The 25,916-nt window shown below is 43.0% G+C and overlaps 1 protein-coding gene across 2 annotated transcripts in view; it reads right to left on the bottom strand.

Annotated features, from left to right (window-relative positions):
• GGACT (gamma-glutamylamine cyclotransferase) overlaps window positions 1–25,916 on the bottom strand; it is a 45,997-nt gene that overhangs the window by 4,745 nt on the left and 15,336 nt on the right. The window contains exons 1-2 of one of the 2 annotated variants that reach the window (XM_061170562.1): window positions 18,962–19,059; window positions 5,260–5,314 (exon numbers count right to left, since the gene is read on the bottom strand). The exons of the other annotated variant lie outside the window; for it this stretch is intronic. Coding sequence (XP_061026545.1) covers window positions 5,260–5,314; window positions 18,962–19,031 — 125 coding nt within the window. The 5' untranslated portion in view covers window positions 19,032–19,059. Of the gene's footprint in view, window positions 1–5,259; window positions 5,315–18,961; window positions 19,060–25,916 lie in introns of those variants that run through there. 2 annotated transcript variants of the gene reach the window in all.

The following is a 25,916-nucleotide window of genomic DNA, read 5'->3' as shown; positions in this document are numbered from 1 at the left end:
TACAGCAAAGTGATTCAGTTATACATATTCATATATTCATTCTTTTTCAGATTTTTTACCCATATAGGTTATTACAGAATATTGAGGAGAGTTCCCTGTGCTATACAGTAGGTCCTTGATGGTTATCTATTTTATATATAGTAGTGTGTATATGTTAATCCCATGCTCCTAATTTGTCCCACCCCCCCAACCCATGTTTCCCCTTTGGTAACCATAATGTTTTCGAAATCTGTGAGTCTGTTTCTGTTTTGTAAATAAGTTCATTTGTATCATTTTTTTAAATGAGAGTCCACATGAGTGATATTATATATGTCTTTCTCTTTCTGATTTACTTCACTTAGTATGATCATCTCTTGGTCCATCCATGTTGCTGCAAATGGCATTATTTCATTCTTTTTTTTATGGCTGAGTAATATTCCATTGTATATACATACCACATCTTCTTTATCCACTCCTCTGTCGATGGACATTTAGGTTGCTTTCATGTCTTGGCTATTGTAAATAGTGCTGCAGTGAACATTGGGGTGCATATATCTTTTTGAATTACGGTTTTCTCTGGATATATGCCCAGGAGTGGGATTGCTGGATCATATGGTAGTTCTATTTTTAGCTTTTAAGGACCCTCCATATTGTTCTCCATAGTGGTCGTACCAATTTACATTCCTGCCAGCAGTGTAAGGGGGTTCCCTTTTCTCCACACCCTCTCCAGCATTTATTATTTGTAGACTTTTTGATGATGGCCATTCTGACCTGTGTGAGGTGATACCTCATAATAGTTTTGATTTGCATTTCTCTAATGATTACCGACGTTGAACATTGTTTTATGTGCTTTTTGGCCACCTGTATGTCTCCTTTGGAGAAGTGTCTATTTAGGTCTTCTGCCCATTTTTTGATCGGGTTGTTTGTTTTTTTGATATTGAGCTGCATGAGCTGTTTGTATGTTTTGGAGATTAATTCCCTTGTTGGTCACTTCGTTTGCAAATATTTTCTCCCATGCTGTGGGTTGTCTTTTCATTTTGCTTCATTGTGAGTCTTAATTTGCATTTCTGTAATGATTAGTGATGTTGAACATCTTTTCACGTTGGCCATTGCATATCTTCTTTGGAGAAATGTCTCTTCAAGTCCTTTGCCTGTTTTTTCTTTTGTTGTTGTTTTGTTTTTTTAATTTATTTTGGTTGCGCTGGGTCTTAGTTGCAGCAGGCGGGGCTCCTTAGTTGTGGCTCACCGGCTCCTTCAGTTGCGGCTCACTGGCTCCTCAGTTGTGGCATGAAAACTCTTAGTTGTGGCATGCATGTGGGATCTAGTTCCCTGACCAGGGCTAGAACCCATGTCCCCTGCATTGGGAGGAGGATTCTTTTTTTTTTATGAGAGAAATTGTATTTGAGGATGAGTCTTTCACTGTAAGGGGATGGATTGCTTTTGGTGAGCCCTCTTTTTTTTTTTTTTAATTGATTGATTGATTGATTGCTATGTTGGGTCTTCGTTTCTGTGCTAGGGCTTTCTCTAGTTGTGGCAAGTGGGGGCCACTCTTCATCGCGGTGCATGGGCCTCTCACTATCATGGCCTCTCTTGTTGCAGAGCACAGGCTCCAGACGCGCAGGCTCAGTAGTTGTGGCTCACGGGCCTAGTTGCTCCGCGGCACGTGGGATCTTCCCAGACCAGGGCTCGAACCCGTGTCCCCTGCATTGGCAGGCAGACTCTCAACCACTGTGCCACCAGGGAAGCCCCGTTGCCTGTTTTTTAATCAGATTTTTTTTTTCTCTGTTGAGTTACTGGAGTTCTCTGTATCTTCTGGATATTAACCTCTTATTAGATATTTGATTTGCAAATATTTTCTTCCATTTCATAGGTTGAGGTTGCCTTTTTACTCTGTTGATTGAGTTTTTTGCTGCACAGAAGTTTTAAATTTTGATGTCACCCAATTTTTGCTTTTATTGCCTGTGATTCTGGTGTCATATCCAAGAAACCCTTGCCAAGCCCAGTGTCATGAAGCTTTTGCCCTGTGTCTTCTCCTAAGAGTTTTATAGTTTTAGCTCTTATGTTGAGCACTTTTATCCATGTGGAGTTAATCTTTGTATATGGTGTAAAGTAAGGGCCCAACTTCATTCTTTTGCATATAAATATCTAGTTTTCCAATTGTTGAAAAGACTGTCTGTTCCCTGTTGGTCTTTCCACCTTCGTCAAAAATCATTTGACCATATATCTAAGGATTTATTTCTGGGTTATTTCTGCATTCTCTATTGTGTTCAACTGATCTACATATCTGTCTTAATGTCAATATCATGCTGTTTTGATTGCTGTAGCTTTGCAGTATGTTTTGAAATCAGGACATATGAGACCTCCAACTTTGTTTTTTGTTTTTTCCTCAAGATTGCTTTGCTCACTTGGGGTCCCTTGAAATTCCATATGACTTTCAGGATGGATTTTTTTTTTTTTTTCTTTCTGAAAGAAAAACACTATTGGGAATTTTGACAAGAATAGCATTAAATCTGTTTAGGTAGTACTGACATCGTAACAATATTAAGTCTTCCAATCCATGAAGAGGTCTTTCTATTTAATTTCTTTCAACAGTGTTTTGTAGTTTTCAGTGTACAAGTCTTTTGTCTCCTTGGTTAAGTTTCCTAAGTATTTTATTCTTTTTGATGTTATTGTAAGTGGAATTGTTTAAAAAAATTTTTTTGGATTGTTCGTCATTAATGTATTGAAATGCAACTGATTTTTGTACACTGATTTTGTACCCTGCAACTTTGCTGAATTTATTTACTAGTTTTAATAGTTTTCTTGTGGAAATGTTAGGATTTTCTACATAAGATCATGTGAACAGACAGACTCCTACTTCTTCCTTTCCAATTTGGATGTCTTTTATTACTTTTTCTTGCCTGATTGTCCATGTATAACTTTTATCACTATATTGAATAAAAGTGGTAAAAGCAAACATCCCTATCTATAAAGCTTTTTCACCATTAAGTGTGATGTTAGCTATGGGCTTGTCATATACAGCCTTTATTAGGCTGAGATAATTTCCTTCTATTCCTAGTTTAAGTGTTTTTACCATGAAGTGGTGGTGAATCTTGTCAAATGATTTTCTGTATCAATTGAGATGATAGTTTTTTTTCCTTCATTCTGTTAAAGTAGTGTACTGTATTGACTGATTGATTTTCATATGTTGAACCATCCTTGCATTCCAAGAATAAATCCCCCTTGGTCATGGTATATAATCCTTTTAATGTGTTATTGAATTCTCTTTGCTAGTATTTTGTTTAGAATTTTTGCATCAATCTTCATCAGAGATATTAGTCTGTACTTTTCTTATAGTGTCTTCTTCTGGCTTCGGTTATCAGGGTTGTGCTGGCCTCACTGAATGAGTTTGGAAGTGTTCCCTCCTTTTAAATTTTTGGGAAGAGTTTGAGGAGAACTCGTGCTCATTCTCTTTACATGTTTTTGGTAGAATTCACCAGTGAAGCCATCTGGTTCTGGAATTTTCATTGTGGAGAGACTTTTGATTACTGAGTGAGTCGATCTTCTTACTCGTTATAGGTCTGTTCAGATTTTCTATTTCATCATGATTCAGTCTTAGTAAGGTGTGTGTTTCTAGGAATTCATCCATTTCGTTTAGGTTACCAATTTGTTGCCATACAATTGTTCACAGTATTCTCTTACAATCCTTTATATTTTTGTAAAATGGGTTTTAATGTTCTTGCTTTCATTTTTGATTTTAGTTATTTGCATCTTCTCTCTTTTTTTTCTTAGTTAATCTAGCTTAAAAAGTTTGTGGCTCTTTTAAGAAAATCAGCTCCTGGTTTCATTGATTTTTCTCTATTCATCTCTGTTCTCATCTGTATTATTTCCTTCCTCTGCTAGCTTTGGGTTTAGTTTTTCTTTTTCGAGTTCCTTATTGCCCTATACTCCTGTTCCTTGTACGTCATGTTCAGCTGATTTCCAAGGGGTGCTGTGAAGGTCACAGCCATCAGAACATGTGAAAAGACTACTGCATTGGCCAGATCCGCTCAGACCACAGCCAGGGCTAACTCAAAATATGCCTGTGATTCACTCAGGCCAGAAACAAACACACTGGGCCCCTCCTGACACACAACACCTCTGGGCCAGGCTACGAGAGGGTAGCACTGCCACTGCAGAAGGGAATGCTACCTTCTGAGGCTCATACATTACAGTCTGTCTTCCACCCCATTCTCCTCCTGCCATGTGGTAGTTCCTTCCACGGCAGTGGGTTATGGTTGGAGTCTTGGATAAAATGCAAGTACTTGAGTCAATAAATAATGGATAGAAACAGCTGTAGGTGAGCCATTTGGGCTTTTCCAGAGCAACTTGAAGAGTGCCCATCATCAGGAGCGGTTCCATCTCTGTCTGCTTTAATGTGAAGTAGATGCTCCCAGGTAGGCCTGTTCTAGGACACTGATGGTCAGGTCAGGCCAGCCCCTGCAGGGAACATCACTGGGCCAGATGGCCATTAAAGGGCATAATGCACACACGGTAAGTGTAAAACACTGTGGTACAATGACAGGCCTGAATCAAATTCCCACCTCCACCACCTAACAAACAACAACTGTGGGTCTCTGGGAACGTTATTTAAACTCTCTGAACTTCTATGCCTGTTCTTTAAAACTGCATTCATCCTGTCTCCCTAAGAGCTAATCACTACTGACTGCCAACTGTGGGCCAGGCCTCAGGACCCGATGAAGGTTAATTAATTCCCTTTTCCCCTTGACCCTGTTCCCGCCTAAGTTCTCCACCCCAACTCCTCCCTTTATCAAGATCTTATATATCTATCTACTAGCTTATATTCTTCTCAAGGAAGACCCTTATAAATAAAACAAAAAAGAATATTCTACATAATAAATGGGAGAGGGAATCAAGCCATATCAAGCATTAGTTGTGGCCTTAATTTTTCAGAGCCAAAGCAAATACCTGGGAAGGTGATTGATCGATATTACATAGAAATGATCATGGTTAAGCCACAGGGTGTTGATTCCAACTCCTCTGTAGAAAATCAGTTCAGTAACTTTCTTCCACAGAAGATGATAGCTTATTTCCATTAAAAAAAACAAAACAAAACCTGGCAATAAAAATTTAAACTTTTCTAGGAAATAATGTAGCCTGATAGAATGACCAAATTATAGTTTTCTACATTTTACTACTGAATTTTATCCTTTATAATAATAGTTTGAAAATACTAATGTAATAAAAGAGAAAACTAATATTCTGCATTTCTGGCTCCTTTCACAAGAAAAACATCATTACCTTTCTGATTGCGTTTTGAACAACAAACACAGATCCTTCAGGAAGAGCCTCATCCCTGTGGGGATTGAGAAAGGATCAGAGTTAAGCACTGAAACAAGCAATTAATTCCCATTAGAGGATTAAGGCACTCATGTTCACTTTGAGTCAGAAAAATGAATTGTGAATAAAATCATGTACAACCAAGAGGTTACTTGTCAAAGTTAATAAATTAGAGAACTGAAGGGCAAAGTGGAACGCACAGAAGTTGAGTGGCCACATGAGCACCGGCGAGGAAACTGGTTTTTGTATTCAAAACTGGGTTTTGAATTCACTGGACAAGATCCACCGTCTCAAGATGCCGTAGCAACGTGGGACGGGGGGGTACGGTTTCTACCACGTGGTGCTGTCTTTAATAGGTGCATTCCATGAAAAGAAGCCTAAAAGCGTTTCCACCCTATTATGTCACCACCCCCCATGCACAGATTTCCCTATAATATCATTAATAAAAATCTATGGAAGAGACATACAAGATATATTAACATTCAACTTGATGCATTTTACTTTTGGGTTTTAGAACTGATTCTAAATGAACTCAAGCGATGCCTTTGCAAGCAGCTTTTCTGATTGGGAGGCCCTGCTGTGATCGGGACTTAGTCACCCTCCCCTTGGGAGTCTTAAAGCCCAAAAGCTGAACCCTTGTCTCAAACCCAACTAGTTAGGAATAATGTGGACATCCAGGGGTCAGCCCAGAGGTGGAACAGGCTCAGAGAGAGTCTCAAAAAGTTTCATTTCAGCAAAATTTGGTTAGTTTAACATTGTCAATATTTAAGAAAACAAAAACACTCATGGAAATGTCCAGCTGGCCTGGCACTGCTTGAAATGCCTCTGTCACTTATTCAGCAGCTTTCTTACTGAAACACAGTCCATCTAGAGTTTCATATTTCATTGCTGAAGCAGAAATTGAAAGTCATTATGAGTCCTTCACATAATTATTGGGGTTTTTCTGCTTAATATTTTTTCTTAGCCACCTGGTGGCAAGAGTGTAAAAGGCAGGACTTAATTTCAGAGTTTAATCTGCTAGTTTACAAATTAACTATTGCACACACTGGGACCATATTTAGAAACACACACACATACCAGGTGCCAAAGGATTTAAATGGACACCAGCTTCTAACGTGAAAACAACCTTTAAAAATGAAAAAAAGGTGTCTCCACAAAATATTCATCCTGTATTTAATGACAGGAGGAAACGCTAGACAGCTGGAAATGATGACATACAGATTTTACTGTTTTCTCTAAGTGATAAATCCTTAAGCCGTGAACACTGCCTGCCTGCTGTAGAGGTTAGACTGTGCTAGAAAAGACAGGTGAAACGGCCGGCTTTGGTCTCACCAAGTTACGGCTCTGCCACCCGCCCCTGGCTGGATGCCCAGCAGCCCCGCATCTCTGCCTCCCCGCCTGCCTGCTGTATGAGTAGCTTTTCTCGTTCAACAACGTGTGTCAAAGTTGGCTCCCACCAAACCCGTGACGGCCCCTGTCACAGCGAGGGCCAGCTTCACCAAAGCCACGTGCTGCCCTGGACCTCGTGTGGCCACTGGCCCGGGCACGGCCTCAGCAGACGTTACTCAGGGCCGCCGAACGTCAGTAAAAGGCACGTGTGATGTGCGCTCGTTTCTCCTTGTATAGGACCCGCCCTCCCTTCCTACTGTAACGTTCCTGTCCCCGGAGAGAGACGCCTGAGTGTCTGCTCTAGTTACACGGTCATTCTTCAGAGGTTTCTAGGGCTGTAGGAAACAGGTGAAAAAACAAGCCGCCTTGACCTCTGCCCTGGAGCTCGGTCAGCCTCTCCCGGGCCGGGCGCTGCCAGGGAGGCTGCGCATCCTGCGGCCACTTTGATGCTCCCCCCTCGCGCTGCCTTCTTTGCAGCAGCCGCTAGGACTTCCTGCCCGCCGCCCCGCTGGGGACCCCAGAAACGTGTATGTCAGGACACCCTTCTGACGTGAGCCCAGCGGCCCGGGCGACGCAGCGCCTCTGAAATCCAGAGGCTGGGTCCACACTCGCAGTCGCCCCCCAGACTCCGAGCCTTCGCGGGTCCGTGAGGGCAAGCGGCGCGTCCCGGTCCTGATGCCCCACGGGGCCTCTGAGTGCTGCCTGGCAACCGGCCCGCGGGCTTTTACGCTTTGCCCACGCCAGAAATTCTTCGAAGAAAAAGAAAACTTTTAATGCCACACCATTTTAAAGGCCACTGTGTTGCCAGCTTTTAAACATACAGTGACCACAAGGGAGACGTGATGGTCCGCCGCCGCCAGGCGCACTCTGAGGTCTGCCAGCAGCAGCTGGACAGGCCCAGCGCCGAGGGCACGGGTGGGATGGGGAGCGGGCGGCTGGAGCGGAGGCGCCAGCGCGGCGGGCTCCCAGGCGCCGGGAGGCGCGGCCGAGACAGCACCGCTCGTGTCCTGGCGAGTCGGACCCCCGGAACAGCCCTCATCACCAAGAGCCCACCTGCCCAGTGGGCGTGGCTTCAGGAAGCCGGGCTCCACCTGCGGCTCAGAGGGGAAAATATGAATAATGCCACCACCAGGACCGAGGGCATTTTTACCATGTTAGACGCTAGATGCTTCGCTTACGCTCTCAAATTAACACTCAAAGCGAGATCGCCTCACTCCCCACCGCTGTCCATTTTACAGACGGGGAAACTAGGAGATAAAACGACGTACACAGATGGCCAGGCTGAAGACCTGCCTTCACACCCCTCCCTGCCCTGCAGGGGCTCCACCGGCTCCAGGAGGAGGTGTCCTCTCCTACCTCCTGCCTCCTGCGCAGACACAGAACAGGAACAACTCCCGGCCCCGAAGGGCCCCCGGCAGCCACGGCCCGGGAACGCCCCCCACCAGGTTCCATTGCCATCCTCGTCCCTAAGGTGCCCACAGGTGTTGCGCAGGCGCGGGGCACACAGCAGGGTAGCCTGCTCGGGGAATGAGCACCCAGAAGCGGCCCCGATCCCGGGACGGTTAGCAATCGTATCTGGACGTGTGCTGTGTAAGTGATGTCTGATGAGGGCACGAGCACCTACTCGCCAGCAGAGGAGGTCCGTGCAGCCCCAGCGGCTCACCGTGTTCTCCACGACCCAGGAGCACAGGACCCGGCGGACCCACGACCGGTGGGATCAGCGAGACTCCGAGCAAGGCTGAGGCGCGAGCTACATAGACGCCTGGCACAGCCGGGAGAGGCCATCTTTCCATTCCAAGCAGAACCGGCTCTGACCGCAGGAAGGACGCAACGGCGTTCATAGAAACACCAGCAGGCCAGAAACTCTACCCTCTCCTTCCTTCCTTGGGTGCCTCTCCCAACAGGCCAGCCACACACACGAGACACACATGGGGGGCAAGGGCGACCCGCAGAGTCTCCGCTCCGGCACCAGGCGCCGAAGGCGGACAGTGTCGGTAGAGTTGGCACATGTCAAGAAGGGAAATCAATACAGTTGAGACAGTTTTGAGCAGAGCTTCCAGTTCTCGTAAGAATAAAGTACATAGGCATGCACAAGTTACAAAATACTGTCATACATACGAGTTAAATGTTCCTATGTTTGCATTTAAACTTAAAACTGAAGTTGTGCAACATAAAGGTAAATGAAAAACTCAAGGCTGAGAATGTAGTATAACAATAAATAATAATATAAAATTAAATAAAATATAAATAAAATAATAAGTAATAATAATAAATAATAAAATAGCAACTGAAAAACACCGTGACAAGAGAGACTGAAGAAAGGAGGCTGCCTATTTCAGGAACTTTAACAGTACCTTCTCCTGCCTTCCTTCTGAACAAGGGACCCCGCATTTTCATTTTGCACTTTGTCTTGCCTGGAATCATTCTTTCTAAACTGTTTCTTGGAACCACAAAGCTCCTCAAGGGTGGGGGGCCTAACCTTCTCTTCATTTCACATCCTCCATGTCAGCCAGCACAGTTCAGTGCATGCAGTAGCCACTTAATAAATACTTGCTGCAGTAAACCAAGGGATTTCCCTCTCAGTCCAGATTCCCAAAGAGGTCCTGCAGGCCTTCAGCCTGTTTGGAATCTCTCACTTTCTCTGTCACAAAAACCACCGGTTCAGATACTGCTCAGGGTGCAAATCGATGGAAGTCACATTCAATCCTGTGGCTCCGCCGGCACTTCCTTCAGATGCCTAGACACGGATGCAGGGGCCAGGGAGGGCGAAGTGCTCTGGACTCGGACCATGACTGGGGCCAGGCGCTGCCCCCCAGCCTTCCCGGGAGCAGGGGCAGCGGTAAGCATCCATGCCCGACAGAAGGCCATCATCCGGATCCTGCAAAACCAACCTCTAGGGGCAGTGCTCAGACCAGCCAGTATGGGGTGGGGGGATGTTCTTATCTCCATTAGGGCAGTAGTTCCATATCTGTACTTAATGTGAGTTTTCTTGTGTGTAAATCACACATCAAAGAAAGTTGAGCTAAAAAAAAGATTAAATGGGATCATGGAAAGAAGGCAATCCGTAGGCTACTCACTCCGTAATTATTACCAGTTTACATTTTTATCTGAGTTCAACACACTTCACAATCCCTAATCAGCAGCAGAAACTTAGCATCTTTCATTTCGATTTCCACGATCATCTGAGTATTTCCAAAGTATTTCTAAAACAGCTTTGTAGTGGCCTCCCTTAAACTCAGTTATTTTCTGGAACCCAACATACAATGAAACCAGACAGACTTCTCTGTGACTGTTACCTGGGTTCCTGGAAGGAGGGCAGTGGAAAGGTAGAGAAGTCCTAGGTGTGGCCCAGGATGCAGGGGCCTCCGAGGGGTGGGGAATGGGATTAAGATCGGGCCTCGCCAGCTGTCATTAGCCACCCAGGGCCCGTCTGCACTGGCTGCTGACCAAGCAGAGACTTCCCACAGTTGGCTCCTAGGAAATGCAGCAAATGATTTGCCTTTTAGAATATTTTTTGCAGGCCTGCTAGAGGAGCATCTTTTAACTTGCTTGCTGGCAGTTGCTCAAAGCATGTTTATCCTGCCTGGAGCAAGTCAATGGGGAAGAGCCAGGAATCTAGGTCTGCCCCCAGCCCCACCCCCTCTGCAGGGCGCCGAAGGGCCAGCAGGTCTGGGTGAAGGCAGGTAACTCCCACCCTACGTGGTATGCCCCCCAAAGATCTTTTTTTTTCCTCTTGAAGACAACTCAGGCAGAAAGCAGTGGAGGGAACGGGAATGACTACCCATTAGTGGACAATTTAAAAGGTTTCGTCTTTCAGAAACATTTTAAGGCTGAAATGGTTAACTTAAAATGATTTTTATTTGACTCTTTTGCTTTCCTAGGTGAGAAATGGGAGTTTGGGAACGCAACTTTAAGTTAGAAGCAGCACAGAACAATTAGAAAATATCACACAAAGCCATTACCTCCTAGGTTGTTGGCTAACAAAATGTCCGAGAAAGAAGAGAAATACACCCACTTCAACAACTCCTAGATAACCATTTTAGAAGTCAGGCCTACCCGAAAGTGAATAAAATAGTTACAAATGCAGGTAAGGCCCCGGCTAGGCTAGGCCCCCTGTATTTAATGTAATATTTCATAGCTTTGGAGGAACAAGAGGGATCAAAGGTCAAAGCCAGGCCACTGCCAACCTCGCAGGGGCCTGCCTCACCCAGGCCAAGGGGGCAAGGCCACAGCAGGTGGTGGGAGATGTGGGCAACAGGAGCTCGGCTACCGTCGAGAGCCAGCCAGGGGCCAACGCTGTGGGACAGAATGAATTAGTTGGGAAGGCTCTGGCAGATGACCGCCAAATACGACTGCAAGATGTCAAACCCCAAACCCCGGGACAGCACCTCCACTACAAAGGGAACCCCGAGCACCGCTCAGAAACCACCAGCACAGGGGCCCCAGCTGGTCGGCACTGCCGGCCCCAGCAAATCAGGAACAACCCGAACTCCGTTTCCAGGGGCTCTGGAATCCAGGACTCAATGCTTGTGGTAGCGATAACAGATTCACCTTCAGAATTACCTTTTGCTAAGATTTTTATTAAAAACCAGCTTAAGTTCTCTAACAAGATGTTGGCTACCTAGAGGCAGTCAGGTGGGCAAGAGGAGTGCGAACCTAGAAAAGTCAACGCCTTCCTCAGAGCGCCCGAAGGAGGAACCACTCCCAACACACACATAACTCCAGTTTTAAAGACCTCTTTAAAAAGAACCCTTTTAAAAAATGAAAACACAGAACTCAAAATTAAGCCTGATGGGTTTTTTGATTAATTAAGTGTTCCCAAAGCATTCAAATCCTTTCAGTGCTTTTCTAACCCAAGTAAAATTCAACTAAAACGGCTGAGAGAGAAGTTAAAACTCTGAATTACAAGTAAAAAGGGAGTAAGGGAGGAACTTAAGGGCATGTTGCTGAACATGCTTTTATTTTTAATTTATTTTTCTAACACCTTTATTGGAGTATAATTGCTTTACAATGGTGTGTTAGTTTCTGCTGTAGAACACAGTGAATCAGCTATACGTATACATATATCCCCATATCTCCTCCCTCTTGCATCTCCCTCCCACCCTCCCTATCCCACCCCTCTAGGTCCCCTCTAGGTGGTCACAAAGCACCGAGCTGATCTCCCTGTGCTATGCGGCTGCTTCCCACTAGCTATCTATTTTACATTTGGTAGTGTATATATGTCCATGCCACTCTCTCACTTCGTCCCAGCTTACCCTTCTCCCTCCCCGTGTCCTCAAGTCCATTTTCTCTGTCTGCATCTTTTTTCCTGTCCTGCCCCTAGGTTCTTCAGAACCACTTTTTTTTTTTTTTTTTTTAGATTCCATATATATGTGTTAGCATACGGTATTTGTTTTTCTCTGTCTGACTTACTTCACTCTGTATGACAGACTCTAGGTCCATCCACCTCACTACAAATAACTCAGTTTCGTTTCTTTTTATGGCTGAGTAATATTCCATTTGAACATGCTTTTAAATACTTTACATAAAGTGGATCCATTTACTCACATTCCCGTGAGTCCTGAACATGCAGCTGGTCACTGCTCGCTGACGGAAGTCAGAATACTTTGAGTCCAAAATTCCCAGAAAAATATATTTTGTTGGAGTGACTGGGGCTTTGAAGGAACTGGATGCGCTGAACCAAGTGAATCCAACCCTCTTAGAAACTATATCCCCACGCAAACAAGCAAAGCAAAAACCTACCTTAAAAGCTACTGGGACCGGCTGGAGGCCGACACCAGCCTTCCCCGGCTTCACACACCTCGGTCTCTGGTGTTTGGGGGCGGATCCCAGGACCCGAAATGTTACTAAAAAGCCCAATTTGGTCTATACTTGGCTTCTGAAAAGCACTTAAAAGACAACACGCGGTCCACTCCTAGGAGAGCAAAATCCAGTTAAAATGTAAAAATCCCTTGTTAGCGCTTTGTGGTCATCAGAGAAGAGACGCTGCTACATTCAGTTTAATCACTTTTTCAAACTTGTTTCAAAAACAACAGAACTGTTTTTCATCATGGGGATTTTCTTTTTTTTAATTAAGTTTACAGTGTTCTTTCGATCATAATAAAGAGAAGGACTCAGGGAACCTCCACTGGGCTTATGCAGCCATTTTCCTAATCGAATAGCCCGAGCACTTTAGTTACCAAACAACTTTCTTATATAAAAACAAACAAAGCAGGCTTCCCTGGTGGTGCAGTGGTTAAGAATCCACCTGCCAATGCAGGGGACACAGGTTCGAGCCCTGGTCCGGGAAGATCCCACATGCCACAGAGCAACTAAGCCCGTGTGCCACAACTATTGAGCCTGCGCTCTAGAGCCCACGAGCCACAACTGCTGAGCCCAGGTGCCACAGCTACTGAAACCCGCGCACCTAGAGCCTGTGCTCCACAACAAGAGAAGCCACTGCAATGAGAAGCCCATGCACCACAATGAAGAGTAGCCCCCGCTCGTCACAACTAGAGAAAGCCCGCACGCAGCAACAAAGACCCAATGCAGCCAAAAATAAATAAATAACTAAATAAAAATAGTTTCCTAAAAACAAAAAACAAAAAACCCAAACAAAGCAACGTCAGCCAAGGGCAAGAAAATCAGCGCTCTCTTCTCCCCAGCCCCATCTGTCGTGGGTCCAGCCCGTGGTCAGTGGGATGAGCTGAATCTTCTTCCCCTCCTGTGCCGGTATTTCTAGATTTCCCTGGTATCTCAGGAATTCCTCCCAAAAGAGGAAAAGAGCAATCCCCCCAGAGGGCCATGCTTCACAAAACTGTCTAAGGGTTACCAAAGTCCTAGTTGAAGCCCCTAAAAGCAATGCACTCTCTGCCGGTCCTCTGAGTGGGCCCCCAAGAACCAGGACCCGGGCTCTGCTGTCCAGTGTGGACCTGGTGCAGAGGCAGCGGGGAGCTGATCCTTCAAAATCCACGCAAACTGTTTCAATACAGTAATGATTTCAATTATTTTTGAGTTAAGGAATTTCTCTCTCCCCTCCTGCTCACCCATCTTGGACTAAAGACAATTCTCCAGAGCACTGGTCCCTAACTCACCGGGACCACACTGCCCAGGGGGCTACATCTCCTCCTCAGGTGCTAGCACCCAAGAGGAAAGGAGGTGTTTCCCAGCCCGGTGTTCCCCTGGGGGCCTGAGACCGAGCTCTGCAGCCACTTGGCCCCCGCCCCCTGCAGCTGAGGGGCCCTGTCCTCCTATCCGCTCTCTACCCAAGCTGCAGGCTGAGCCCTCCTCTCCTCCACGAAAAAGGAGAGGTGCCAGTGCAATCCAGCTCCGCCCAGATCTTCAGGGAAGACCCAGCCCAGCAGAAACTGGCTGAAGCGCAGTTTGTTATTTTCACCTATTGCCCTGGGAGAAGGGAAGAAACTTCGTCCTATGTGGACTGTCAATGGATCTCTGAGAACTCGCCAATCCTCCAGCAGCCCCACAAGGTACATATTATTGTCCCATTTCACACGTAGAAACTGAAGCTCAGAAGAGATATTTAACCAGAACAGCACAGCTATTAAATGGAAGGGCCTGGATTTAAAGTCAAGGCTTAATCCAAAATCTCTACAACTCCTCCCAATACACGCTGCGGCCAACTAGGAGCAACACACATTGCTGCCATTTCTTAGTGGCAGAAATACTGAAGCTCTCATTGGTGTTCATAGCAAATGACGGCTGTGAAATGTGAAAGATGATAAACTGCGTTGCGAGTCCCCACCTGTCGTCACTCCTGGGGGAGGGGCTGTGCTTTAAGCCCTGCTCTTTTCAGCTTACAGACCAAAGCCAGGTTTAAAGTTTTTGTAAGGCAAGGAGTGATCCACCAGCCGCCAGGTTTCTGTTACTGTCATCTGCCCAGCGTTCAGTACTTCCAGGCTAGTTGAAGGTTATTCATTCACCCACTCATTCAGTAGTTTCTGAGCAACTACTTGGGCCAGGCATTGCGCTAAGCGCCAGGAACACGATGATAAACGAAACAGCCCTTGTTTTTACGGAGCCGTGGCCTGAGGAGGCAGATACACTAAAAGATGATTATAAGACAAACTGTGGGCAGGGGGTGGGGGAGGAGGAGACATGTACAGGGAAGCAGGGCATCACACGTCCTGAAGAGCAGAGTCTTCCAGGAGATACAGGCAACAGGCAGGCACGGGTCGGGGTGGTCTGAGTTGCGGGGACAGCTGGGCACCCCTGGGGGCCGGGAGCACTGGAGAAGGGGCCAAGGAGGGAGGCTGGGACTCTGGATTTCAACTCCATGTGATGGGGGTAATGAAGGGTAGCAGGTAAGCCTGGGAAGTGACAGGGTAAGATTTTGTGTTTTAAAAAATGATTAGTGCAACCGCAGTGGAAGACCATTTGGCGGCATCTATAAAAGCTAAGCCTCTGCGGACCCAGCGACCCGGCAGCTCCACTCCAGGCAGAGGTGCCGCAGAAACGCGGACGCAGGTTCACCAAAAAGACACTTACGAGAATATCCCGATCAGTACCATTTAGAATGGCCCAAAACTAGACACTACCTAAATGTCCCTCAACAGTAAAGTGGGCTAATGAACAGCGGTAAACTGAGAAAAACGCTACAGCAATGAGAACGGACAAAGTCGTTCTGTGTAACAACACGCATAAACCTCAAAGCAATGCTGAGTGAGAGTCAGACAAAAACAGCACATACTGAGTGACTATATATTTACTTTTTTAAAAAAATGAATTAATTAATTTTTTTGGCTGCGCCGTGAGGCTTGCGGGATCTTAGTTCCCCGACCAGGGACTGAACCCAGGCCCGTGGCAGTGAAACCGCCAAGTCCTAACCACTGGACCACCAGGGAACTCCCATGATTGTATTTACACGGAGGTAAATCACAGCCCGACTAATCTCTGCTGCTGGATGTCAGGACAGAGGTTACCGCTGGGAGGAAAGCGATGCCTGGAAGGACATGAGGACACCGGATCTAGGGGCTGGGTGCATAGGTGTGCTCCAATTATGAAAATCCATCAAGCTATCTGATTTCTACACTTCTCTGATGTGTGTTATGCTTTCATAAAATATTACATTACATTTAAAGAACACATACAGTAACAGAGAACAGATTTGCGAGGACAAGACTTAAAACACACAGGAAACCACAGCGTACAAGACAAAGATATATAATTAAGTGCTACACATAAGTTAGTGGAGGTCAGAGGTGAGGGAGACCCAGGCTTCATAGAAGTGGCCTGGCCTGAGCTGGACAGAGAAGCAGATGTTCCCCAGGCCGTGAAATGGGAGGTGCCCCTACTCCACACCCCTCCAGGGCATAAGAGCTAAGGAAGGATCCCCAGGAGGACAGAGGCTCGAAGGCATATCACAGTTACTCTCAGCTTGAAAAAACTCCTATCATGGAAGAGTCAAACGATACCAACTGGGAGCAAACAGATAAACCCAGAATGTGAAACATTCTGTGGGAGAAATTTTTTTGAAAGTAAGGGTGGGACTTCCCTGGTGGTGCAGTGGTTAAGAATCCGCCTGCCAATGCAGGGGACACGGGTTCCATCCCTGGTCCGGGAAGATCCCACATGCCGCGGAGCAACTAAGCCCATGCGCCACAACTACTGAAGCCTGCGCGCCAGGGCCGCAAGCCACAACTACTGAGCCTGCGTGCCGCAACTACTGACGCCTGCGTGTCTAGAGCTCGTGCTCCACAACAAGAGAAGCCACCGCTATGAGAAGCCCGCACACCACGACGAAGAGTAGACCCTGCTCGCTGCAACTAGAGAAAGCCTGTGCGCAGCAATGAAGACCCAACGCAGCCAAAATAAATTAATAAATTAATAAAAAATAAATTTAAAAAAATAAAAAATAAAAGTAAGGGCGATTTGCCCTGGATTAAGAGACCTAAGATATATAACAGCCCTGGGTAAGGTGTGGACCTTGTGTGGATTCTGATTTGAACATATCAACTATAAAATGACATTTCTGAGACAATCAGGAAAATCCTATAGGCATATGCCTAGGTAAAAGATGACACCAAGGAATCACAGTTAATATTTTTAGGAATGGATAATGGCATATGGTTCTATTAAAAAAATAAATAAACCTTACTTTTAAGAGATGCATATGGAAGTATCTGGGGGTTGTGAAATATAATGTGTAGGACTTTAAAACACTTCAAGTAGGGACTTGTCTGGTGGCACAGGGGTTAAGAATCCACCTGCCAATAGAGTGGGCATGGATTGGATCCCTGGTCCAGGAGGATCCCATCTGCCACGGAGCAACTAAGCCCATACACCACAACTACTGAGCCTGCGCTCTAGAGTCCGCACGCCGCAACTACTGAGCCCACGCGCCACAACTAATGAAGCCCATCCGCTCTAGGGCCTGCGTGCCGCAACTACTGAGCCCGCGTGCTGCAACTACTGAAGCCCATGTGCCTAGAGCCCATGCTCCACAACAAGAGAAGCCACTGCAATGAGAAGCCCACGCACCACAACAAAGACCCAACGCAGCCAAAAAAACAAAAACAAACGAAAAAAATAAAGCAGCTTTTAAAAATAAATAAATAAAATATTCAAGTAAAAAAAAAAGGATTAATGAAGCATATGTGGCAAAATGTTGATCATTATTGACTCTGGGTGATAGATATATGAGAATCATTGTACTAGTTGCTCTACTTTTATGCGCCTTGCCAAAAAAGAGAGAAAATATGAATTGCCAACATAAGAAATCAAAGACAGGACATCGATATACATATTACAAACATTAAAGGGTAATAAGGGAATACAGTGAACAACTTTATACCAGTAAGTTTTACAACTTAAAGTGGAAAAATTCCTTTAAAGGCACAAACTACCAAAGCTCACTAAAGAAAAAATAACTATAACTTTTCTATAACTTTTACTCAGAGAGGCAGATGGCTTCACTGGTGAATTCTACCAAACATTTAAGGAATAAATAATGCCAATATTAAATAAACTTTTCCAGAAAACGGAAGAGGAAGGAACACCTCACAACTCCTTTTATGAGGTCAATATTACCCTGATAACAAAACCAAATAAAGACATTCATAGAAAAGAAAACTACAGGCCAGATACCTCTTACGAACATAAATGCAAAAAAGTCCTGAACAAATAAATATTAGCAAATCAAATCCAGCAATATATAAAAAGGATGATACATCAGTACCAAGGACTGTTTCATCTGAGGAATGTAAGTTTAATATTTCAAAACTAATCAATGAATCACCATATTAACAGATTCGAACAGAAAACCTTACAATGATCTCAATAGATGCAGGACAAGTTATTTGACAAAATTCAACAATTCATGATAAAAATTACCAGCAAACTAGGAATAGAAGAGAACTTCCTCAATCTGATAAACAGCATCTATGAAAAACCTGCAGCTAACACCCTTTTTAACGGTGCATAATCAAACACTTCCCCCTTCAGACTGGAAACAAGGCAGTGATTCCACTCTTCCTACTTCTATTCAACATGGGATACTGCAGCCTAGCCAGGGTAATAAAGAAGAAAAGAATACAAGGCATACACTTGAGGAAGAAATAAAACTATCTTTGTTTGCAATTGACATGATTGTATAGAAAATCCTAAAAAACTGACAAAAAAGCTACTGGAACTAATAAGTGAATATAGCAGAGTCTTAGGCTACAAGGTCAATATGTGAAAATCAACTGTATTTCTGTATACTACCAGAGAACTAGTATATTTTAAAATATAAAATATATTAAAAAGTGGGAACTTGAAATTTAAAAATCCAGTATCATTTGCAATAGCACCAAAAAATCTGAAATACTTATGGACATTAACAAAATATGTGCATGACCTGTAGCTAAAAATTTAAAACATTGTTGACAGAAATTAAATATATAACAAGTGGAGAGATATACCATGTTTTCATGGATCAGAACTCAATATTGTAAAAATGATAATTCTCCCCAAATTGAATTATAGATTCAACATAATCTTAATGAAAGTCACAGTAGGTTCTGGGGTTTTTTGTTTTTTTGTTTTTGGTAGAAATTGATGAGCTGATTCTAAAATGTATATAAAAGCTCAAAGTAGCAAACAGAATAGCAAAAACAATATTGAAAAAGCTGAACAAAGCTTGTATTTCAATATTTACTATAGAGCTGTACATAGAAGACTGTGGAATTAGAGAAATTACAGACATCAAGATCAACGTTGTACTGAGTCACAAGATGTCCCTCGATTTTGTCCCCCCCACCAACAACAAAAATTAGCATCCATCCACAAACAAAAGCACCTCTGTGGGAGCTGTGGGATCCAGCGCCATTCGCCAAGGGACTCAGGTGGAGTCTTGCCCACCTGCACATCAGGTAATAGGGGCTGTGGAACCAGCAGGAACCTGTGAGTGGCTCCAGCCCCTCTCAGCCGCCATCTCGGAGCACCTGGAGAACACTGACCTGGGCAGTCACCCACGGATGAGAGAGCCCTGGTGTAATCCAGGTTTCCAGAGGAGAGGTTCCAGCACTCCACCAGAGCAGAAAAAAATGTGTTTGGACACACTGGTCAGGTAAGAGGAACAGCTTGACTATGCCAGCATCACCCCTCCCCCGAGGTGGAACACTTAGAGCTAAACAAGACCTTCTCGGCCCATGATTTCTCCCCTGGGGAAAAGGGAGAGGGTGAGTGAGCACCCAGCTTCCCCAGCTGTAGGGACACTGCCAAAGAGGCTCATTTCTCTCTCACAGAATCCAGAGTATTAAATCAGGGGCTCCATGACTGGAGGCAGGGAGCAGATGGGAAGAAGAGCCGATTAGATTCTCGGAGGTCATTAATTGCTGTCTACATCGTGGACTCCCTCAGGAAGCCTGCCCACAAGCCCTGGGGAAGCCTCACTCAAGGATCCTCCCAACTGGCCTGCGGGCACCCCCAGCACCCCACGTGCCTCACCCAAACCTCCTCCCACTCTCAGGCTAGCTCCCTTTACATGCTCCTGAGAGCGAGATGTGGTAGAAGGCTAGGGAGAAAACACAAACTTGAGCTGCAGCACCTATCTTGTGAAAACGAGAGGCTATCAACAGCCAGCCTAGTGTGTTGTAAGATCAGGAGAAGATACACAAGCCTAAGAATTCTGCCATAAAGGAAAGCGGGAGATGTGGAGCCGGTGTATTCATACAAGGTGTGAGGAAGCTTCAGAACCTCTCCTGAAGGCAGTTAGGAAAGACTGGAGGAGGTGACTGCTACCCCAAATATGAAAACAGGAACACAAACTCTAAGGAACATGAAAAATCAAGGAAATGTGACATCACCAAAGGATCACAATAATTTCCCAGTAACCAAATCCAAATACATGGAGATCTACAATTTACTCAATAAAGAATGAAAAATAATTGTTCTGAGGAAACCTGAGCTACAAGAATACCCAGAAAGGCAATTCAAAAAATTGAAATCAGGAAAACAATATGCATACAAGATGAGAAAATTAACAGAGAGACAGAAATTATAAAAAAGAACCAAAGAGAAATTCTGGAGCTGAAGAACTCGAAGAAAGAAATGAAAACTGCAACAGACAGTACCAACAGCAGAACAGACCACACAGAAGAAAGAATCTGTGAGTTAGATAGGAACTTTGAAATAAGCCAGTGAGAGGAGAATAAAGAGGAAAGAATGAAAAACAGAGAAGAGAGCCTAGGTGAATTATGGGACACCATCAAAAGAACTGATATATGAATTACTGGAGTTCCAGAAAGAGAAGAGAGGGAGAAGGGGGTAGAAAACTTACTTAAAGAAATAATGGCTGAGAACTTCCCAAACCTGGGGAAAAAATCTGGACATCCACATTCATAAATATATAGATCACCCCATTATTTCAATCCAAAATGATCTTCTCTAAGACACACTATACTAAACTGTCAAAAATCAAAGACAAAGTGAAAATCCTAAAAGCAGCAAAAGAAAAGGAGATTGTAATCTATAAAGGAATACCCATTAAGCTATCAGTGTATTTCTCATCAGAAACCTTACAGGCCAGGAGAGCGTGGAATAATATATTCAAAGTGCTGAAAAGAAAAAAAAAAAAAAAAAACCTGCCAATGAAGAATACCCTATCTGGCAAAGCTATCCTTCAGAATTGAAGAGAGGACTTCGCTGGTGGCACAGTGGTTAAGAATCTGCCTGCCAATGCAGGGGACACAGGTTCGAGCCCTGGTCCGGCAAGATCCCACATGCCACGGAACAGCTAAGCTCATGTGCCACAACTACTGAGCCTGTGCTCTAGAGCCTGCGAGCCACAACTACTGAGCCCGCGTACCACAACTACTGAAGCCTGCGCGCCTAGAGCCTGTGCTCCACAACAAGAGAAGCCACCGCAATGAGGAGCACACGCACTGCAACGAAGAGTAGCCCCCGCTCGCCGCAACTAGAGAAAGCCCACACGCAGCAGCGAAGACCCAACGCAACCTAAAATAAATAAATAAATAAATTCTTAAAAAAAAAAAAAAAAAAGAAATGAAGGGAAAATAAGGAATTATCCAAACAGCCAAAAGCTGAGAGAATTCATCACTAGACCTGCCTTATTAGAAATGCTTTAGTTCTTCAAGCTGAAACGAACAGACTCTAATCAGTAGCATGAAAACACATGAAAATATACAATACACTGGTAAAAGTAAATACATAGCCAAATTTAGAACACTCTAATACTGTAATATGCTGTGTTAACCACTTAACTGTGGTACAAAGGTTAAAGGGCAGAGTACTAATAGACTGTTACATCTATAAGATGTTTTATGTGAGTCCCATGGTAACCACAAGCAAAAACCTACAGTAAATTCACAAAATATAAAGAGAAAGGAATTGGAGCATACCACCACAGAAAGGCAGCAAGAAAGGAAGAAAGAAACAAGGGAACTATAAAACATGCCAGAAAACAATAAGATGGCATTAGTAAGTGCTTACCTACCAACAATTACCTAAAATGTAGATTGCATTTTCCAATCAAAAGACATGGAGTGCCTGGATGGGATTAAAAAAAACAAGACCCAACTATATGCTGCCTACAAGAGATTCACTTTAGCTTTAAGGACGCACATAAGCTCAAAGTGAAGGGATGGAAAAAGATATGCACCCAACATGGGAGCACTTAAATATGTTAAGCAAATAGGAACAGATCTGAATGGTGAAACAGACAAAACCACAATAGTAGGTGACTTCCATACCCTACTTTCATCAATGGATAGATCATGCAGACAGAAAATCAACAAGGAAGCATTGGACTTGAACCACAGATTCAACCAAATGTACCTAACAAACATTTATAGAACATTCCATCCAACAGTGGCAGAATATACGATCTTCTCAAGCACACACAGAACTTTCTTTAGGATAGATTATATGTTAGGTCACAAAACCAGTCTTAGCAAATTTAAGAAGACTGAAATCATAGCAAGTATCTTTTCTGACCCCAGTGGTATGAAACTAGAAAGCAACAACAAGACAAAACCTGGAAAAATTTATAAATATGTGGAAATTAAGCAATACACTCTTGAACAACCAGTTAGTCAAAGAAGAAATCAAAAGAAAAAAATTTTTAATCTTCAAGCAAATGAAAATGGAAACAACATACCAAAATCTATGGGATACTGCGAAAGCAGTTTTAAGTTTACAGTGATAAATACCTATAGTAAGAAAAAAGAAAGATGTCAAACAACTAACTCTACACCTCAAGGAATGAGGAAAAGAAAAACAAATTAAGTCCAAAGTTGGAAGAAAAAAGGAATAACAAAGATCAGAGCAAAAATAAATAAAATAGAGACCAGAAAAATAATAGAACAACAAAAGTTAAAACCTGTATTTCTAAAAGATAAAATTGACAAACCTTTAGCTGGACTAAGAAAAAAAGAGAGAAGACTCTAGTAAATAAAATGAAAGAGAAGACATTATAACTGATTCCACAGAAATACACAGGATCACAACAGACATAAGAGTCCACTCTTCCCAAAGCTATGTGTAGATTCAATGGAATCCCTATCAAAATCCCAATGGCGTTTTTCACAGAAATAGAAAAAAAAAAATCCTAAAACTTGTATGGAACCACAAAAGACCCCAAGTAGTCAAAGCAGTCCTGAGAAAGAAGAACAAAACTGGAGGCATCACACTGCCTGATTTCAAACTATACTACAAAGCTACAGTAATTAAAACAGTATGGTAGTGGCATAAAAACAAGCACAAAGACAAATGGAACACAGTTGAGAGCCCAGAAATAAATCCCAGCATATATGGTCAAGTAATACTGACAGGGAGCCAAGAATACACAACTGGGAAAGGACAGTCTCTTCAATAAACGATGTTAGGAAAACTGGATAATCACAAGCAGAAAAATAATATTGGACCCTTATCTTACACTACTTACAAAAATCAACTTGAAATGGATTAAAGACTTAAACATAAGACCTGAAACTGTAAAACTCCTACAAGAAAACACAGGGGAAAAACTCCTTGATGCTGGTCTTGGCAACAATGTTTTAGATATGACACCAAAAGCACAAGCAACAAAAGCAAAAATCAGCTAAGTGGAACTACATCAAACTAAAAAGCTTCTGTACAGCAAAAGAAACAGTCAACAGAATGAAAAGGCAACCTACGGAAGGGGAGAAAATATTTGCAAACTATGTATCTGATAAGGGATTACTATTCAAAATATATAAAGAACTTATACAACTCAACAACAACAACAAAAATCCAATTTTTAAATGGGCAGAGGAACTGAATAGACATTTTTCCAAAGGCATACAGATGGCCAACAGGTACACGAAAAGGTGCTCAACATCACTAATCATCAGGGAAATGCAAATCAAAACCATAATGAGATATCACCTCACACCTGTTAGAATGGCTGTCATCAAGAAGAGATAACAAGTGAGGATGTGGAGAGAAGGGAACCCTTGTACACTGTTGGTAGGAATGTACATTGGTTCAGCCACTATGGAAAACAATATGGAGCCTCCTCAAAAAGTCAAAAATAGAACTACCATATGATCCAGTAATTCCACTTCTGGGTAAATATGCAAAGGAAGTGAAGACAGGATAGTGAAGAAATACCTGCACTCCCATGTTCATTGCAGCATTTTTCACAACAGCCAAGATATGGAAACAACCTAAGTGTCTGTCAACAGATGAACAGATAAAGAAGGTTTTGTGTGTGTGTGTGTGTGTGTGTGTGTGTGTGTGTGTATAATATTATTCAGCCATGAGAAAGAAGAAATCCTACCATTTGCAACAACATGCATGGACCTTAAGGACGTTATGCTAAGTGAAATAAGACAGAGAAAAGACAAATACTGTATGATCTCACTTATACGTGGAATTTTAAAAAGCCAACCTTGTAGAAACAGTGAGTAGAATGGTGGTTACCAGGGGCTGGGGGGTTGGGGGAAATGGGGAGATGTTGGTCAAAGGATATAAATGTCCAGTTAGAAGACAAATAAGTTCTGGAGATGTAACACACAGCATTGTGAATATAGTTAACAACACTGTATTATATACTTGAAAGTTGTTGAGAGAGTAGATCTTAAATGTTGTCACCACAAAAAAGAAATGTAATTAAGTGACACGATAAACGTGTTAGCTGACACTAAGATGGTAGTCATATTGCAATATATAAGTGTATCAGATCAACACATTATACCTTAAACTTATAAAATGTTATATGTCAATTCTACCTCAACAAAGCTGGAAAAAAATCAATGAAATATTCTTTTGGGGGTGATGAAAATGTACAATTAGGTAGTGCTGGTGGTTGCACAATCTTATGAACATACTAAAAGCCAATGAATTGTACACTTTGATATGGTGAATTTTATGGTATGTGATTTATATCTCAATAAAAATAACTGGTAAAAATAAATCAATGGAACAGAATAGAGTCCAGAGGTAGACCCACACTTGTATGGCCAATTGTTTCTGATAAAAGTGCCAAGGTAATTCAAGGTGAATGGACAGTCTTTGAAACAAATGGTGCTGAAAAATAGGATACCCATATACAAAAAAAAAAAAAAAAAGAACTACAACTCTTATCTCACACCATATAAATATACTTAAATAAATTCAAAATGTATCCAATTGCAAGAGCTAAAATTCTAGAAGAAAAACCTTTTATTAGGAAACAAAAAGTAAATAAAAAGAAAACATGGATAAGCTGGACTTCATCAAAATCAGAAACGTCTGCTCTCAAAAGGTATCCATGATTACATGAAAAGGTAAACACAGACTGGGAGAAACTATCTGCAAAACAAATACTATATATCTGATAAATGACTTGTATCCAGAATATACAAAGAACTCCCAAAACTCAGGAAGAAGCAAAACAACCCAATTAAAAATGGGCAAAAGATTTAAACAGACACTTTACCAACAATACATGAATCTCAAGTAAGCACCCGAAAAGATGCTCAACATCATCATTAGGGAAATGAAAATAAAAACCACAAAGTATACCATCATGCACCTACTAGAATGGGCAAAATTGAAAATACTGCTAATATCAAGTATTGGTGGCAAGGATGTAGGGTAACTGAAACTCTTATACCATGGCTTCTGGGAATGCAAAATGGTGCAGCAACTTTAGAAAACAATCTTAAAAGTTAAACATATATTTACCAGATAACCTAGCAATCTCACTCCTGGGAATACACCTGCCACAAATGATTTCATATATTCACATAAAGACCTATACCTGAATACTTATAGCAGTTCTATTCATAATAGGCAATAGTTAGAAACAACCCAAATGTCCATAAACTTGAGAATCCATAGACAAATTGAGGGATGTAGATATAATAATATGCATAAATCTCAAACGCATATGCTGAGTGAAAGAAGCCAGACACATAAGACCACATGCCATATGATTCCAATGACGTTCTGGAAAAAGCAAATCACAGTGACAGAAAACAGAGCTGCGGCTGCTGGGGGCTGGGGGCTGGGGGCTGGGGGCTGGGGGCTGAGGGCTGGGCACAGGGGAGAGAAAACTGACGCAAAGGGGCATGAGGTACTTTCTGGGTGGATGGAAATGTTCCGTATCTGATTATGGTGGTGATTCCATGAGTACGTACATTTGTAAACACTCATTGAAATTTTAAAAAATTCATTAAACTTGAAATATTAAATCGGTATATTTTATCACATGCAAATCAATAAAGCCTATCTATTTTTTTTAAAGGCCTATCAAACATCAGCATTTGAACAAAGTTCTTTTATCC

This window comes from Eubalaena glacialis, chromosome 16 (genome assembly GCF_028564815.1).
Source record: "Eubalaena glacialis isolate mEubGla1 chromosome 16, mEubGla1.1.hap2.+ XY, whole genome shotgun sequence".
NCBI classification, from domain to species: Eukaryota; Metazoa; Chordata; class Mammalia; order Artiodactyla; family Balaenidae; genus Eubalaena; species Eubalaena glacialis.
Note: the sequence above shows the minus strand (reverse complement) of the source record. Positions and strands in the feature narration are given on the sequence as shown.